Source organism: Trichomycterus rosablanca, chromosome 10 (assembly GCF_030014385.1).
Source record: "Trichomycterus rosablanca isolate fTriRos1 chromosome 10, fTriRos1.hap1, whole genome shotgun sequence".
In the NCBI taxonomy this organism is placed as follows: domain Eukaryota; kingdom Metazoa; phylum Chordata; class Actinopteri; order Siluriformes; family Trichomycteridae; genus Trichomycterus; species Trichomycterus rosablanca.
The window spans coordinates 10,236,768-10,253,230 of record NC_085997.1 but is presented as its reverse complement, the minus strand read 5'-3'; the positions used below and the strand labels follow the sequence as shown (position 1 = coordinate 10,253,230).

The 16,463-nt window shown below is 41.0% G+C and overlaps 1 protein-coding gene across 1 annotated transcript in view; it reads left to right on the top strand.

The window, feature by feature from the left end:
- The window catches only part of tanc2b (tetratricopeptide repeat, ankyrin repeat and coiled-coil containing 2b), a 149,422-nt gene that overhangs the window by 33,066 nt on the left and 99,893 nt on the right, over positions 1–16,463 (top strand). Inside the window, exons 3-4 of the mRNA XM_063002824.1 lie at positions 1,539–1,610; positions 3,331–3,525. Coding sequence (XP_062858894.1) covers positions 1,539–1,610; positions 3,331–3,525 — 267 coding nt within the window. The remainder of the gene's footprint in view (positions 1–1,538; positions 1,611–3,330; positions 3,526–16,463) is intronic.

The following is a 16,463-nucleotide window of genomic DNA, read 5'->3' as shown; positions in this document are numbered from 1 at the left end:
TAGGAATGTGTTGCAGGCCTGAAATGCAGGAATGGATGTTTAATAATAAATGAAATGAAGTTGACCAGACAAAACATCAAATATCTCAGGTTCATCCTGTCTACAATCAAATAAAAGTCAAAGTAAATGTAAGAAACTTTGTGTTATTTTCCATGCTGTCCCAACTTTTTCTGATTTGGGGTGGTTGTTGTATGTTTTGCCCCTAATTTTTGCTTGGGGTTCCCACACCACCTGAGGTTTATGGCGATACAAAAGTTCAAACAGGCTGAACCTGGCATTTTATACTTTACAAAATGCATGCAATATGTGCTTCAGGACTTGATAATTATTTTTTGCATTTAACCTTCCTGTCTTAGGATGGTATACGCTGGTGTGAATTGACTTAATTTGCAAAAGGTCATATAGTTCAGGTACTGTATGTTAACAAAAATGTTGTGCCCTGGTCAATCGGGATCTCATTTTACAAAACTATTATTTTTATACAAAACACTGCCTCTGTCATGCTCTTTACAGAGATTGTATGTAGAGGCACTGCTTTAGAGGCAGTTACTTATACAAACTGGTACACTCAACAATTGGGTCACAACTTCACCTGCTTGAGTGTCCTGGCTAACTATACAAACTGCAATAAATAATGGGAAATTTAGGGTAGGTTAGGGCAACCCCTGGCTTTACCACCTTGCCATTGTAGAGGCACTTCTTTAGAGGCAGTTACTTATACAAACTGGTACACTCAACAATTGGGTCACAACTTAACCTGCTTGAGTGTCCCGGCTAACTCTATACAAACTGCAATAAATAATGGGAAATTTATGGTAGGTTAGGGCAACCCCTGGCTTTATCACCTTGCCATTAATGGTCACAACATGGCCTCATGCGTCAATACCAGCTGCTCTAGAGGGAAACCCAACAGGGGTAACACGGTTTTATTCTCTGTCTCTATTTTTAAAAAAGTTAAAACCCGGTTTTGGCATGGCCCTAAATCAGAAACTGTAAATAGGTCTTTAGTTGTCAGCTCTGGCGCATAAGAGCTAAATCCACATTGACTTTTTCATCTCTCCCAACAGGGCCAACCCAGCAACTTTCATCCCTTGGGGAACACATTTATTGATCTAACAACTGTTATCTCCATGCTAATCAATCAGTGAGTTGTTAAGTTGTAACAAGCTACTGTAAAGTTCCCTTCTGAATAATACTGTCTCACATTAGTCCTGACATTGGTAGCGCAAACAGTGACGGCATTCATGGTTTTACATGGACTAATTTTGGTCCATTATTGAGCAGGATGGGAGAGCTTAAAAAACGGTGGCCATCTTCTGTCCTTCAGTGTTTCGGTTTAAAGGACAGGTCTTCACAGAGAGGTTTGGAGGGCTTATGTGTGAACACTTTTCTGGGCATTTTCCAAGCTAAACCCTGGCTTCTGGATAAGGATGTGGCATTTGTTCTTCAACAGTGCCCAGGTAGCTATGCATTATCTCCGGTTTCTTGTTCTCATCATGCTGACTCACTTTCTATTATCTTCCTGTCTTCCACATTAGATAGAGGGAGTGAGAAGCCAAGTGACCTACGAAGTGCCAGTTTGGGCCCCCATCAGGGCCTTTCTGACCAGGGTAGGCATCTTTAGTTTTGAGACTATTCAGTACAATATTTAGAATATTGAGAGCACTGTATATAATGTCTAAAATGTGGGCATGTTTGTTCTTTCTTGCCTGTGCAAAGGCTGCTAAAGTAGTTTATTGTAATTGTGACAGTCCAATCTAACATATGTGATTCTGATATAATTATTAACCTGAATATAAGTGCATTTATGAGCATTTATGTTTTAGTAGTTTTTTTTAAACTACTCATTATACTCATTAATGCCATTAGTTTTAAGAATGGCTATCCAAGACCATGCATATTTTAAACACTTATTAAATTCTAATTGGTCTACAATGGTTACTGGTAAACATGACTAACTTTTCATTAGGATTGATGATATTATCAAGGAATTTTTATATGGCATCCAAGGATGCATGTAATGCTGCCATCAAATCTGACTAAATAATGAACCTTATTAAGCTTTATTATTTAGCTCTTCACCATTGTTGAATTAATAAACCGTATACTTTATTATGTGGGAAAGGCATCAGGATCGACTTAAACATTACTAAGTTTGCAAAACAAAATATAATTAACACAGATATAAATGTACTGAACTTCTATTTATTTGTCAATAAAATAATAAACAGGCATCTTAATATTTCAGTGTTATTTTCACTCAACGAGTAAGCATCCGACGCTGCCTTGGTGACCAAAGCAATCCCAGCATTCATTGCGGGTCGGATGCGCTTTTCTTACAGAAAAATAAACATAGCTTGACGGGGCGGAGAAACGAATGGAGTTATTATCAAACGTAAATAAAATATTACTGATTTTTAACTTGTATAAACTTGTACCGAGTGTTTTTATTTGCAAGTTCGAGCTTGTCAGGAAATGTAACGGTTATCGGTACATGAAGGGAAATGTTATATTGACGTTAGCGTTAGCGCTGTGCTACCTCAGTTCATTGGTTTTAATGGCAAGATGCTAAATCCTAAACCCGATGGAATCGCTATGTAACGCGTTCGAATAACCTGATTTATGAGTTGATGACTTATTAGAATCCTCTCTACTGAGGCAGCCGCTTATGTACAGTAGTAGCTTAAATAACTTTTTCAAATAAACTTATCCGTAAATATTTAGTGCAAACAGTAATTCAAAATAAAATATAGCAGCTAAACCTGAGTAATAAACATGTTGCCATCGAACTTGTTAGCATAGCAAGCAAGTGAAATACCTCCATGCAGCTGACTCTTTGGCTCGCTCCATGTTGCTGTTTTTGTTTGTTATACGCCATACGTGTCAGCAGTACGTCCTGTATGGGCTTAGCATGCGTCGCAAACGAATTAAAGTGAACGTATATCGGCCCCATGGATCAGTTTAATTATCCGATATCCGATCCATCTCATTTTGGTAATATCGGGACCGATATCCGATCTTAATATCGGATCGGTGCATCCCTAGTAATGACTATACTACAAAATACTTGGCAAGTTAGCTTATCTGTGATGTGCTACGTCCCCACATCACTAATAAAAAATAAAATTTAATGAAGTTTATTTTTGTATTATTATTATTCTGGTAATACTGTCTCCCCATGTCCGTAACCTTGGAGTGATCTTTGACCCCACACATTAAAAATGTTGATTAGATATTAGCTTTGCTGCATGTGATTGCATGTGGTGTAACAGTTTAAATTAGATAATGTAGTGTGTTATTGGCAGATTTTTGTCTTTGTTCTCACTTTAGGTGAATGTATAGACACTGAGTTTGCCTTTGAGGAAGATGACAGCGTGTCCACTCTCTTCATGACTGAGAGTCTTCAACACATGCGGGTGATGGAGGGGGCATCTCGTTCCCTTCCATCTTCCCCTCTTCTAATACATCAGACAGTCAATATGTGCTTACCGCCGGTAAAGCGGATCACCACCGGTTCAGCTACAGGTATGCATAACTCTTTCCCATTCTGTTTGGTGGTGTTGGGATTTAAGCTCACAATCTTCCAATGACTTCAGAATGTCATTTTTGGCCCATGAGAAAGGCCCTAAACTTTTTAAATGAACAACAAAATGCTTTAACTATGTTCTGTCTATTTTGTAAGTTGCTTACAATATCTGCCAAATGTGTACATCATGGTTTACACAAGCAGGAAAGGACTTCTTCATAGCCTGTTTTTACTCTTAAAACTTCTGTACTATTAAAAAAACAAGATCGCTTTAAAGACATTGAACATACAATGCGGTGAACTTGTATTTGCCCTCTTTTTGAGTTTTATTTATTAAGTTTTGAATAAACCCCAGTAGAGTTTTTATTATAATCTTTTATACCAAAATTTTTTTTTTATTTACCTGACCCCCCTCTTGGTGCCTTCTTTTTGGTGGGTAGCAGTGTCGCCTTACAGCAAAAAGGTCCTGGGTTTGATTCCCAGGTAGGAACGGTCCGGGTCTTTTCTGTGTGAAGTTTGCTTGTTTCCCCCGTGTCTTTGTGGGTTTCTTTCTGGAGCTCTGGTTTCCTCCCACAGTCAAAAGACACGGTGGGTCATATTTTGCAGTCATAGTACTACTGTGGTTCTTATCAAGGGCTGGTGAATCTCTTAATGCAAATATAGTTTTATTCTCAGATTAATTCATTTGAACAGTGTTAGGCATTGTGTTAAGCTATGTCTGTTTGGCTTAAAGTTTGTTTACTACATAATTATGTAGTTTACATGCATGTGCCCTCACAGTCCTTAAAAAAAGAGAGAAAAGGCGCTACGGTGAAGTGTAGAAACAGCTTGGAACGTTAGAATTAGTTTTCTTATAGTCTGCTGCCATCGTGTGTTAATCCAAACTATGACCACAGTTGAAAATAGGATTATTACTTCAAATTGTTGTGAAGTCTGTAGTTTCATCTGTGTATTTTTTTTGTGTTCAGATCACAAAACTACACGTCTTTTGACTGTGATGTTAATAGGAGAAAAAAACACACTACAGGGTGAGTCAAAAGTCACAGGACACTCTTTTATTTCAGAAATGAAAGGGAAAATGACATGACAACTGCCAGAACGTGAAGTACTGGAGTGACGAAAACCCTCACTGGACGGCAGACACCAAAGTCATAGGTGACGTGAAGGTTATGGTGTGGTGTGGTGTAAAATATGGGGCACCCATGTAATCACACCCTAAATGCTCAGCGCTACCTGACAATGCTACAGGAAACCATCCATTCTGACTGAAGATGGCAGTTTCCCCTGTTATTTCCAACAGGATGGGGCTCCACCACACTACGGAGCAGGTGTTTGTCAGTGGCTGGATATTCAATTCCCTGGTCATTGGATTGGCCGTCGTGGTCCTGTGGAATGGCCGCCCAGATCACCCAACCTCACACCACTTGACTTTTATCTCTGGGGTCATCTCAAACAAATTGTGTATGCTGAGAAAATCCACGACAAACACCACCTTCAGCACCGCATCGTGGAGGCTTGTGACAGCATTTCTCCAGAGATTCTCATGTGGGTTCATAACGATTGGATCCAGCGCCTTCAGCTCTGTGTTCAGCACCAGGGACAACACATTGAACACGTCAAATAGCTGTGCATCACAGGGAACATTCCAGGTCTGTGTTGATAACTTTTGAACCACAAGAGATATTGATATGCTACATGACTACCTTCCCATTGGAAAAACTTGCCCTTGATTCAATATGGCGGCTTTCAGGATGGCGGCCATGTTCCGGACATGTTCCGGACATAGCCTAAAAGATATGCCCCCTCACCCATTACTTGCTGGGGTATTCAGATATGTCATTTTCCCTTTCGTTTCTGAAATAAAAGAGTGTCCTGTGACTTTTGACTCACCCTGTATTATTTATGTGCATTACAGATATAAGGCACTTTTTAAAATAAAGCATTTTGTATAAATGTAACTATTATGTGTATAAATTTATGATATTTGTTTATTACTTTATTCTTTATTTACAACCTTCAGAGATTGTAGTATCTCTTGTTTCTTCTTCTTCTAATGTTTGTTACACAAGACAGCTTTCAAATGTTTTATTTGTACTTTATTACATGCAACTAAAACAATAGCATGCATATTAAAGGTATATTATAAATTTATACCTCAGAAATAAGTTATCAGGGTTCAATTATTTATGACTACAGAGCATACTGCTTGCTGAAACTAAAAAAAGAATTGTAAGAAGCAATTTTTAGTGGTTTTCTCTGTGGCTCATTTGTAGTGCTGTGGTACTGTAGCATGGAACTCTTTCATTCTCTGCTGTTTTTCATATACTGCATCTTCAGCGACATGCAAGGTTACACTAAAGCACTGTGGCTCACTCGAAATTACAGCAACTCAATGTAAAGCATACGTGTTATTATTTAAGTAAATAATTAAGGGGAAAACAAGTTATAAATTGGAAATCTATTATGCATGTCAGTTATATAGGGATGCAAATTTTGCCAGTTTCTTTTAACTAATAACTACAAATAATGTTAGAAGGCCATCTTTACAGTTCAGCACTGCTTCCAGTCAATGGGCTGGCAGATTTTATGGCAGGCACAAAATACACAAACTGTCACAGATTTCAACAACAAGTGCACAAACAACATTGTTTCAAAAATACACATTCATACACATTCAGGTTCTTTCTGAACCAGAAACCTTGCGTCAGCGGAGAAGTAGAACGCTCAAACATCAGCGCTTAAATCCTGATAGCCTGATAAACTAAACAACTTCTATGCTCTGTTTGAGGCAGGTAACAATTTCCCAGCAGTTAAGCTATCAGTTAACAACATCAGCTGCACACTAATCATCTCTGTGCCTAATGTGATCAGATCCTGCAGGGCGGTCAACCAGCAAAGTCACAGTGCCAGGTCCTGATGGCATTCTTGACTGTGTCCTTAACACATGTGCCAGCTAGCTACCAGAGGTTTTTACAGACATCTTTAATCTCTCACTTAGCCTGTCTATTACCACAATGTGCTTTAAGAAGACCACCATTATCCCTGTACCCAAGAGGTCTGTAGTCTAATCTCTGAACAACTACCAACCTGTGCCCCTGACATCTACTATCATGTGCTTTCAGAGGCAAATCACAAAGCAAATTTTTTTGTCTTTAGGCGTCAATTGATCCTGTTTAATTTGCTTACTGACCACCACTGCTGATGCCATTGCTCTACTACATGAGGATGCTGTTTATCAACTACAGCTCCGCATTCAACAGCATCATTCCAGTGAAACTCATCACCAAACTTAAAAACGTAGGACTTAAGCAGACTGCATATTATTAAAAATATATTTGTGCTTGCTGAATGCTCATTGATTATTTGCCAGTTACCAGTTAAAATAATATTCCCATCTCTGATGACTGACTCAACTGGTGGTTTTCTACATTCCATGTGAAATAAGCCTAGCACAAGTTAAATAAAGTTTGTTCTACATTCTCTGTGTGAAAAAAAACACAGGAATACTGTGAAGAATCACAGCTCAATACACCTGCATCTTAAGTCCAAGAAGGCCCTTCTTCCACCAGCCTCTGCTCTTTAAGAGGGCCTTTGTAAGGATGGGCAGCTTGCATACATGTCCAAAAAACACTGCCTTGGGTTATAAATGTTGCTTTGTTGCTTTGTACTCTGACACATGTGAGCAGTAGCTATTAAGCTTTGCTGGAACCTAAAGCGAAATTCTTTAATATACATCAGTGTAAAAGCATCCGTAATGATGAAGCTCTGCATGGCTAAGCTAATATATTGGCATTTAATCTGATGGTGTGTGATTTTAGTGTAACCATGTGAGATTGTTAAAAGGAGTCTGCCTCTGTGGATGGGCAACTTGTTTGTGGCTAAAGCTTGTCTAAGTGGTGAAGATGCATGCAACTGATTCAGTGTTGTAACAGCAATAATCCCTCCACTGTAGAAAATGCTTATTAACCACCACAGTCAATATGATTAATGCCATTCCAGAGGATTCCCACATGAGCAAAATTGCATTTCCTTTAGTACCTATTAGCTAAATAGGATGAAACCCTGACCAGCCTCTCTCTCTCTCTCTCTCTCTCTCTCTCTCTCTCTCTCTCTCTCTCTCTCTCTCTTTCTCTCTCTTTCTGGCGTTCTTTGATTCATTCTGTGAATAACATTCTATCATAAAATCACTTTATTTTCACTACTCGGTACTACTCCAGTTTTTAACTTACTGCCAGTATTGAGCAACACCCTTAACCCTTGCTTGCATTGTATTTGGTCACAGTTGTAAGTTGCTCAGGATGAAAGCATATGCTACATTTCATAAATTTAAAATGTATGTGATCTGGGTCATTGTCTGTCAATGCTGGATGGCAATTTGAAGTGGATTTCTAAGCTAATAATCTCAAGGTAATTTTTATTCCACCAAACAAAAGAAAGTACATTTGTATTATATTTATCAATAAGAATTAGATAATAAGTATTTCTAAAATAATGAATCAAATAATTACCGACTTAATGTACCTGTACACTTAACAACTTAATTAAACTAACAGCATTACTACTTTTATAGCATGCAGCACAATGCCAGTGAAGCAGGGGGACCAACATATAAAAGACATTTACAAAATACAATTAAGTTGGTCAGCGAACACATTGGAAATATTTTCTTTGTACTTCTGTCAGTTAAAATGAAGTTTCAAGGGAATAACAACAAATTCTTTATTTTACTGCATTTTACAAAACACCATTTGTAGGAAATAGAGTTTGTATATTTAATCCTTTACAATATGTCATCTAGAAAAACATTACTGTCTCAAGATTTATAGGAAGTTGCCCTGATCTTTACAAAAAACAAAACAAACCACTGGAAGAAAATTTTTTTTTATAGTGTATGCATACACCAATCAGCTATAACAATAAAACCACCTCCCTGTTTCTACCCTCACTGTCCATTTGATCAGCTCTATTTACCACTTAAAAGCACTTTGTAGTTCTACAATTATTGACTGTAGTACATCTGTTTCTCTGCATGCTTTGTTATTCCTCTTTCATGCTGTTCTTCAATGGTCAGGACCCCCACAGGACCACTACAGAGTAGGTATTATTTGGGTGGTGGGTCATTCTTAGCACTGCAGTGACACTAACATGGTGGTGGTGTGTTAGTGTGTGTTGTGCTGGTATAAGTGAATAAGACACAGCAGCGCTGATTGAGTTTTTAACACCTCACTGTTACTGCTGGACTGAGAATAGTCCACCAACCAAAAATATCCAGCCAGCTGCGCCCCGTGGGCAGCATCCTGTGACCACTGATGAAGGTCTAGAAGATGACCAACTCAAACAGCAGCAATAGATGAGCAATCGTCTCTGACTTTACATCTACAAGGTGGACCAACTAGGTAGGAGTGTCTAATAGAGTGGACAGTGAGTGGACACGGTATTTAAAAACTCCAGCAGTGCTGCTGTGTCTGATCCACTCATACCAGCACAACACACATGAACACACCACCATGTCATCGTCACTGCAGTGCTGAGAATGATTTACCATCCAAGTAATACATGCTCTGTGGTGGTCCTGTGGGGGTCTTGACCATTGAATAACAGGGTGAAAGCAGGCTAAAAATTTATGTAGAAAAATAGATGGACTACAGTCAATAATTGTAGAACTACAAAGTGCTTCTATATGGTAAGTGGAGCTGATAAAATGGACAGTGAGTGTAGAAACATGGAGGTGGTTTTAATGTTATGGCTGATCAGTGTATATCTATTAGTGTATTACAATTCATTTGAACTTAATTCTTATCTATTGATGTAGGCTAGAAACACCACTATAATATACAAACACCACTTAAATTAAATATTGATTTAATAATGACACAAATTAACCCACTTCATGTTCACAGTAAATACAGGCTTGTTGGCACATTGCAGTTATAATAGTAGTTAAACAGAAGTAACATGGTCCAATAAATCCCCTTTCCTAGATAAGGATTTGTTCACTAAAAAAAAAGTCAGAGGCCACAGACTACAATATAGTGATGGAGCTATAATGAAATGGGCTGCCATCTTGACACCCCTCCCCTCCTTTAAACGTTTTTGTGGGACCCCCTTGACATGGGTTATATTATTCTTACGCTTTCAGCAGAAATGACCAAAGATGTCTTTTTGCTTATGGGAAATTCGATAATTCCAGGATGAAGGTAATTGTCTTGGTATTTCCTGATTTTGGTAGATGATGTGGGTTTACTTCTGGTAAACTGGAGGTTGGAGCTTCCTCACCTCTGTCTTTGAGTGTCCATACTCAAAGACCCAATTTTGGCTATAGGCAGTTTAAAATAGATCTATATGACATCAAAAGAAATCTCCCATATAGCACTAACCTATTGATTTTCCCATACCATCATGTGCTTAGGCTACAGTATTTTTGGCTTCAATTCAAACCATATTCATGATAATAAATGCCTCTTTAGAAAACATCATACACTTTGGAAAACACTGACATTGATATTTGCTGTCCTAATCAAGTAATCATGTACTTAATTACTTGATTATATTTTTCATGCCTTAGTGAAAGTTTACATTCAGAAGTTATTGTGGGCTGGTTACATTAAAGTCAGCTTTATAAATACAGACTACATGGCACATTAGCATTCAAAACATGTTTAGATTATTTTAATAAAAATATGTGTGTGTGTGTGTGTGTGTCTTTCCTGTGATGAACTGCTGATCAGTCAGGGATGTTTCCTGCCTTTTACCCCGTAAATTGAACCCACTGTGACCCCGTCCAGAATAAGGCAGTGGTAAAACAGACAATGAATGAATGAGTGAACCATTGTTTTTAAAGTAAATCATTGATATGTTCTGCTTTTAATTGTTTAATAAAATGATATTTGCAGTCCAATTTCATTTTTGAAATACTATTTTAATAGGCTTGCTGAAACAAAGACAAAAAAATGGCAGATGGTCTTTCTCTCTTTAGTCTAGGCAGCCAGACCTAATCTGGACTGATTAGGGTTGTTTAGAACTTCCACCATTTACACACTGACTTCACTTTATTTTCTAAACTCCTAATTTGTTGTTGCGTATTATTATTATTAATAATGATAATAATAATTTAAACTATGACTATATTGTATGTGCATATAAACTGATCAGCCATAACATTAAAACCACCTTGTTTCCACACTCACTGTCCATTTTATCAGCTCCACTTACCACGTAGGAGCACTTTTACAGTAGTTTTACAATTACTGACTGTAGTCCATCTGTTTCTCTGCATACTTTGTTAGCCCCCTTTCATGCTGTTCTTCAATGGTCAGGACTCTCCCAGGACCACTACAGAGCATGTATTATCTGGGTGGTGGATCATTCTCAGCACTGCAGTGACACTAACATGGTAATGGTGTGTTAGTGTGTGTTGTGCTGGTATGGTGGATAAGACATAGCGGTGCTGATGGAGTTTTTAAACACCTCACTGTCACTGCTGGACTGAGAATAGTCCACCAACCAAACATATCCAGCTAACAGTACCCCGTGGACAGCGTCCTATGACCACTGATGAAGGTCTAGAAGATGACCTCGAACTCAAACAGAAGCAATAGATGAGCGATCGTCTCTGACTTTACATCTACAAGGTGAACCAACTAGGTAGGAGTGTCTAATAGAGTGGACAGTGAGTGGACACGGTATTTAAAAACTCCAGCAGTGCTGCTGTGTCTGATCCACTCATACCAGCATAACACACACTAACACACCACCACCATGTCATTGACACTGCAGTGCTGAGAATGATCCTCTACCTAAATAACATCTACTCTGTGGTGGTCCTGTGGGGGTGCTGACCATTGAAGAACAGGGTGAAAGCAGGCTAAAAAAGTATGCAGAGAAACAGATGGACTACAATCAGTAATTGTAGAACTACAAAGTGCTTCTATATGGTTAGTGGAGCTGATAAAATGGACAGTGAGTGTAGGAAGGAGGTCGTTTTAATGTTATGCCTGTGGCATGTATATATGTATATACCAGTGGCGGCTGCTGGTCTTTCAAAGAGGGGAAGCTCATTGTCGGCTTACATCATAAAATTTGTCAATTTATTGATACATAAATTCTGCCCTCCGTTCCTTTTCAAGAAAATGGCCTGTGATCCTATCGTACCAAGTAGGCGTCTTTTCCAGGGACTTGACCAGTGTCCTGAAACAAATATTATGAGTGTGTTTTATTTACACAATGAACAATGGAAATGGTCAAGTAATTTCACCAAGCAAATACCAAGAAATAGGTTGCAGTTTGCCTTTCGACTTCACTCGCAAAATCCGCGATGGGACTGAAGCTTCCAGTGATTAAGTGACGTGTAGATCTCAAAATAGCTGTCAATCAAAATGGGATTCAGCCTTTCGACTGATCCTCCAATCATCTTGCAGAAGCTCCGCGTCCAGACCTGCCCACAGCTCCATTCACCCCTAGAGACGCTCAGCGTCCGGGGGCGGGACAAAATCGTGGCATTTATCCAATGACCGGCGAGTTTCGAAGCTATGAAAAAAACTTTTCCATGCAGCCCCATTGAAGTGAATAGATGCTCAGCTTCTACGGGCAAATGCATTGACGCTACAGGAGTTATGTGATCACATTAGCAACAAGCTTAATTAAAACCATAGACTTCCTGGCTAAAGAATTAATGGCAACATTTTTCTTTCTTAAATTTGAATATGCACCTCTGAGTCAATGTCACCTTTTTGAATAATCAAGTCACAAATGCCTTGGGCACTGATGCACCCACATATAATGACAGATGTTGGCTTTTGCATCTTTTGCTAATAGCAGTCCAGATAGTTCTTTTCGTCTTTGGCACAAAGAACTCAATGTCCATTTTCCCCAAAACAAGCTGAAACTGAGGCCTTTCTTGTTAGGAGTTCCACCAGGCTGGTTTTATCATTAGACCTTGCATTGGAACATTCTGGCGACACCTGGTGGAGCCAAAGGGATCATCAGCCCAATTCCCCAGCCAATAGATCTCTCCCAGTGCTGATTGAGCTCACCTGTTCCCAATTAACTCCTCATTCCCCAGCCTTCATAAGGCTCTGACTTTCCACCACTCTTCACCAGATTGTCTGATGATACCAGTTTGAAAGACTGCTCAGATCTCTTGGGTTTGTGAACTTTTCTACAGCTCTGTGCTTCCCCTGGATTTCTGGTGTTCCTTGTTCCTGGCTCCAGTGCTTCCGCCGGTTTCTCCTGCCTTCTACCTGGATTCACCTGGCTCCAACTCTGCCACCGATCCTCCTGCCGGCTGTCTGGTTCCATCCGCCTCCTGCTCTACTGCTGCCTTCTCCGACCATCCTCCCAGTCCCTCCTGCCTCCAGCACTCCTGCCGGTTCTCCCTGCCTTCTCCTTGGTTCCTGCTCATCTCCTCCCTCTTCCCTGCTCAGCGGTTTGATCACCCCTGCTGCCGCTCCCTAGTGCCACTGGTTTATTTTTGTTTAATAAATAAACTCATTGACTTAATCTCTGTGTCTGTGGTTGGTGTTCGCTTTGTGGTTCCTAACAAACCTTATTGGCCTAGTGCCAACCTTAACAGTACAATCTGGTCCTCATGGAACCCGCGAACCCACCCACAGAAGAGCAGAGGTCCCTGGAGTCTCTCCTGTGCCACCAAGCCACCCAATTGGACCAGCATGACCAACTGCTGAGGTCCCTTATTGAGAGTAATCGCCAACTGGTTCAACAGTTGGGGAACGTCTCAAGACAGGTTGCAGCCCTAACCTCCGCCCAACCCTTTTCCTCCCCGGGCCCCAGCATCACTGCCCATGTTTCTGGTGTAGCTCACGACTCCGTGTTGGGCCCTTCGGCTCAGCCACCGTTTGTCCCAGTTCAGTCCCTGGCAGAAGGACTCACCACCCATCCCGAACCTTATTATGGTGAGTTGGAGAAGTGCCGGGGGTTCTTATATCAATGCGGTCTGGTTTTCAGTCAGCGACCTGTCACGTTCGCCCCTGATGCCAGCAAAATTACCTACATTATAGGGCTCCTTAGGGGGAGAGCCCTGACTTGGGCAGAGGCCGCTCAGTCGAGTGTGGGCCCACAAGTAGGCCCATACCAGGACTTCCTCTGTCGGTTCCGGGCGGTATTCGACCACCCGAATCAGGCAGGGGATGCTGCCAGTCGACTATTAGGGCTACGCCAGGGCTCCCGGGCAGTCGCTGACTATGCCGTGGAGTTCTGGACATTAGCCGCAGATGCTGGCTGGAATGACGCAGCCCTCTGTGGGGCGTTCCGTCGGGGATTAGAGGAGCGTCTTAAAGATGAATTGGCCGTCCGTGATGAGCCTTCTAGTCTCCAGGGGCTAATAGATCTGGCTATTCGGTTGGACGGACGTCTCCGGGAGCGCCGCTTGGAGAGGTCGTCGCGTCCCGTTCTGACCTCGAGACCAGTTTCTACTAGGTCCACTCCTGAAACCTCTGGCGGTCCACCACATATACTCCCTAGTGCTGATGGCACTGAGCCTATGCAGCTTGGTCGGGCCCGACTCACCCCCGAAGAGCGTTCGAGAAGACTCCGCTCAGGGGAATGCCTCTATTGTAGCCGTATGGGACACCTCCTTGTTTCTTGTCCGGTACGCCCAAAAGAGGGCTATGGTCCTGAGGAACGCTCCTGGATCCCACGCTCAGCCATTCTTGACCCCAGCCTCATCAGACAGTTTCACTGTGACAACCCCGACAAACCAGGTAGGCCCCCTAGAGGCGGCCGTTGAGAGGGGGGTACTGTTAGGAGTTCCACCAGGCTGGTTTTATCATTAGACCTTGCATTGGAACATTCTGGCGACACCTGGTGGAGCCAAAGGGATCATCAGCCCAATTCCCCAGCCAATAGATCTCTCCCAGTGCTGATTGAGCTCACCTGTTCCCAATTAACTCCTCATTCCCCAGCCTTCATAAGGCTCTGACTTTCCACCACTCTTCACCAGATTGTCTGATGATACCAGTTTGAAAGACTGCTCAGATCTCTTGGGTTTGTGAACTTTTCTACAGCTCTGTGCTTCCCCTGGATTTCTGGTGTTCCTTGTTCCTGGCTCCAGTGCTTCCGCCGGTTTCTCCTGCCTTCTACCTGGATTCACCTGGCTCCAACTCTGCCACCGATCCTCCTGCCGGCTGTCTGGTTCCATCCGCCTCCTGCTCTACTGCTGCCTTCTCCGACCATCCTCCCAGTCCCTCCTGCCTCCAGCACTCCTGCCGGTTCTCCCTGCCTTCTCCTTGGTTCCTGCTCATCTCCTCCCTCTTCCCTGCTCAGCGGTTTGATCACCCCTGCTGCCGCTCCCTAGTGCCACTGGTTTATTTTTGTTTAATAAATAAACTCATTGACTTAATCTCTGTGTCTGTGGTTGGTGTTCGCTTTGTGGTTCCTAACAAACCTTATTGGCCTAGTGCCAACCTTAACATTTCTAACCATGTTTGCCCTTCTTCTTCTGGTCCATCTGAGATGAGTTTGAGCCCAAAGAGTGGTGCTTATTTAAAGAATTAATGTATGGCTATTATTGCATAATAAACATCGTTTTGGCAGGATTTGAGGATTCTAAGCAAATGAAGCGTCTCAGGTGTTACTTTGTCTCATTTTATTTACACATGAATACTTCTACATGTATGTGTGTGTGTGTGTGGAAGTATTTATGTGTATATAGAAGAGGATAAAATAACACCTGAGACACTTTATTTGCTTAGAATCCTCACTGCCGAAATGTCTTTTTACTGTTGTGCGAAGGAATGGCAACATTACAAAGTGGTAAATGCTTTACAGTCCCAACCTTTTTTTGGAATATGTTGCCAGTCTAAAATGATGTATATTAAGAATTCTAATTAAGTTGACAAAACAAAACATGAAATATCATGGGAATATCTTTGGTTCCCACAGTCTGTCTGTCTGCCTGCTGTATAAACAGATTGATTATAGTTCAAAGTTGTACAGTCTTATGGTTGTAGAAAGGAATTACCTGTGGAAGTGTTCTTTCCTGCATCAGATGAGAAGCAGTTTTCTGCTCAGTGTGTGCCTCTGTTCCTGTAGAGTTTTATGGAGTGTGTGGGAAGGATTCTTTATGATTGCTGATGCCTTTGCCAACATCTGCCTTTTCGCTACCATCTCCACTGTCCAGTTTTATCCCTAGTACTAAGATGGCCTTCCTAATAGCCTTGTTTATTCTATCAGTGTCCTTGGCTGAGATACTGCTGCCCCAGCACACAACAGCGTAAAAGATTGCCTCTCACACCAAATAACCACATTGGGACATAGAGTTGGCTCTGGCCTTCTTATACAGTATGTCCACTTTCACCTCCTGTTCCAACTTTTCACTCAGGTGGACACCCAAGTAGTCAGTGTTCTCACCCTGTGTGGAACCTGGAGCTGGAGAAGATTTCTTCTTTTAGAAATCCACCAGCAGCTCCTTTTCTACTTTCTGCTTGCATCTCTATAATGGTTGAACATTTAGGAAGAGGTTTTATGGAGTGGGGAGCTGCTAGTACACTGTGAAAAAGCAATTACATTTAAGGAAAAAGCTATTCCACACTTAGTTTATCTGTTTGTTATTGCTGCTGATTTGTTTTTGAGACTTCTAAATCCTTCATATTTTGCCATTTTGCATAGACAGTTTTTTGCATGAGATTCCCTCATACAAACAAATCTTTTTAATGCTAATTTGTCTACTTGTCACACAAGCAAATTTTTGGAATGTAGTTTAGATTATAGCTAGATATAATATAATTTTTCCCCATTAGATGGTTTTCTGTGACAGAATGCAACATTGTCAATAGTAAATAGTTATTTATGCTTACAATTAACATTAACAAGATATTGTTCATATTGAGCTTCAAGGGAAACTGTTGTAGAATTTAAAAATCATGAAGCAGAGCTTTATCAGTATGATTTCAGGCAGATTTGGAGTGTAAGAACCGAGTCC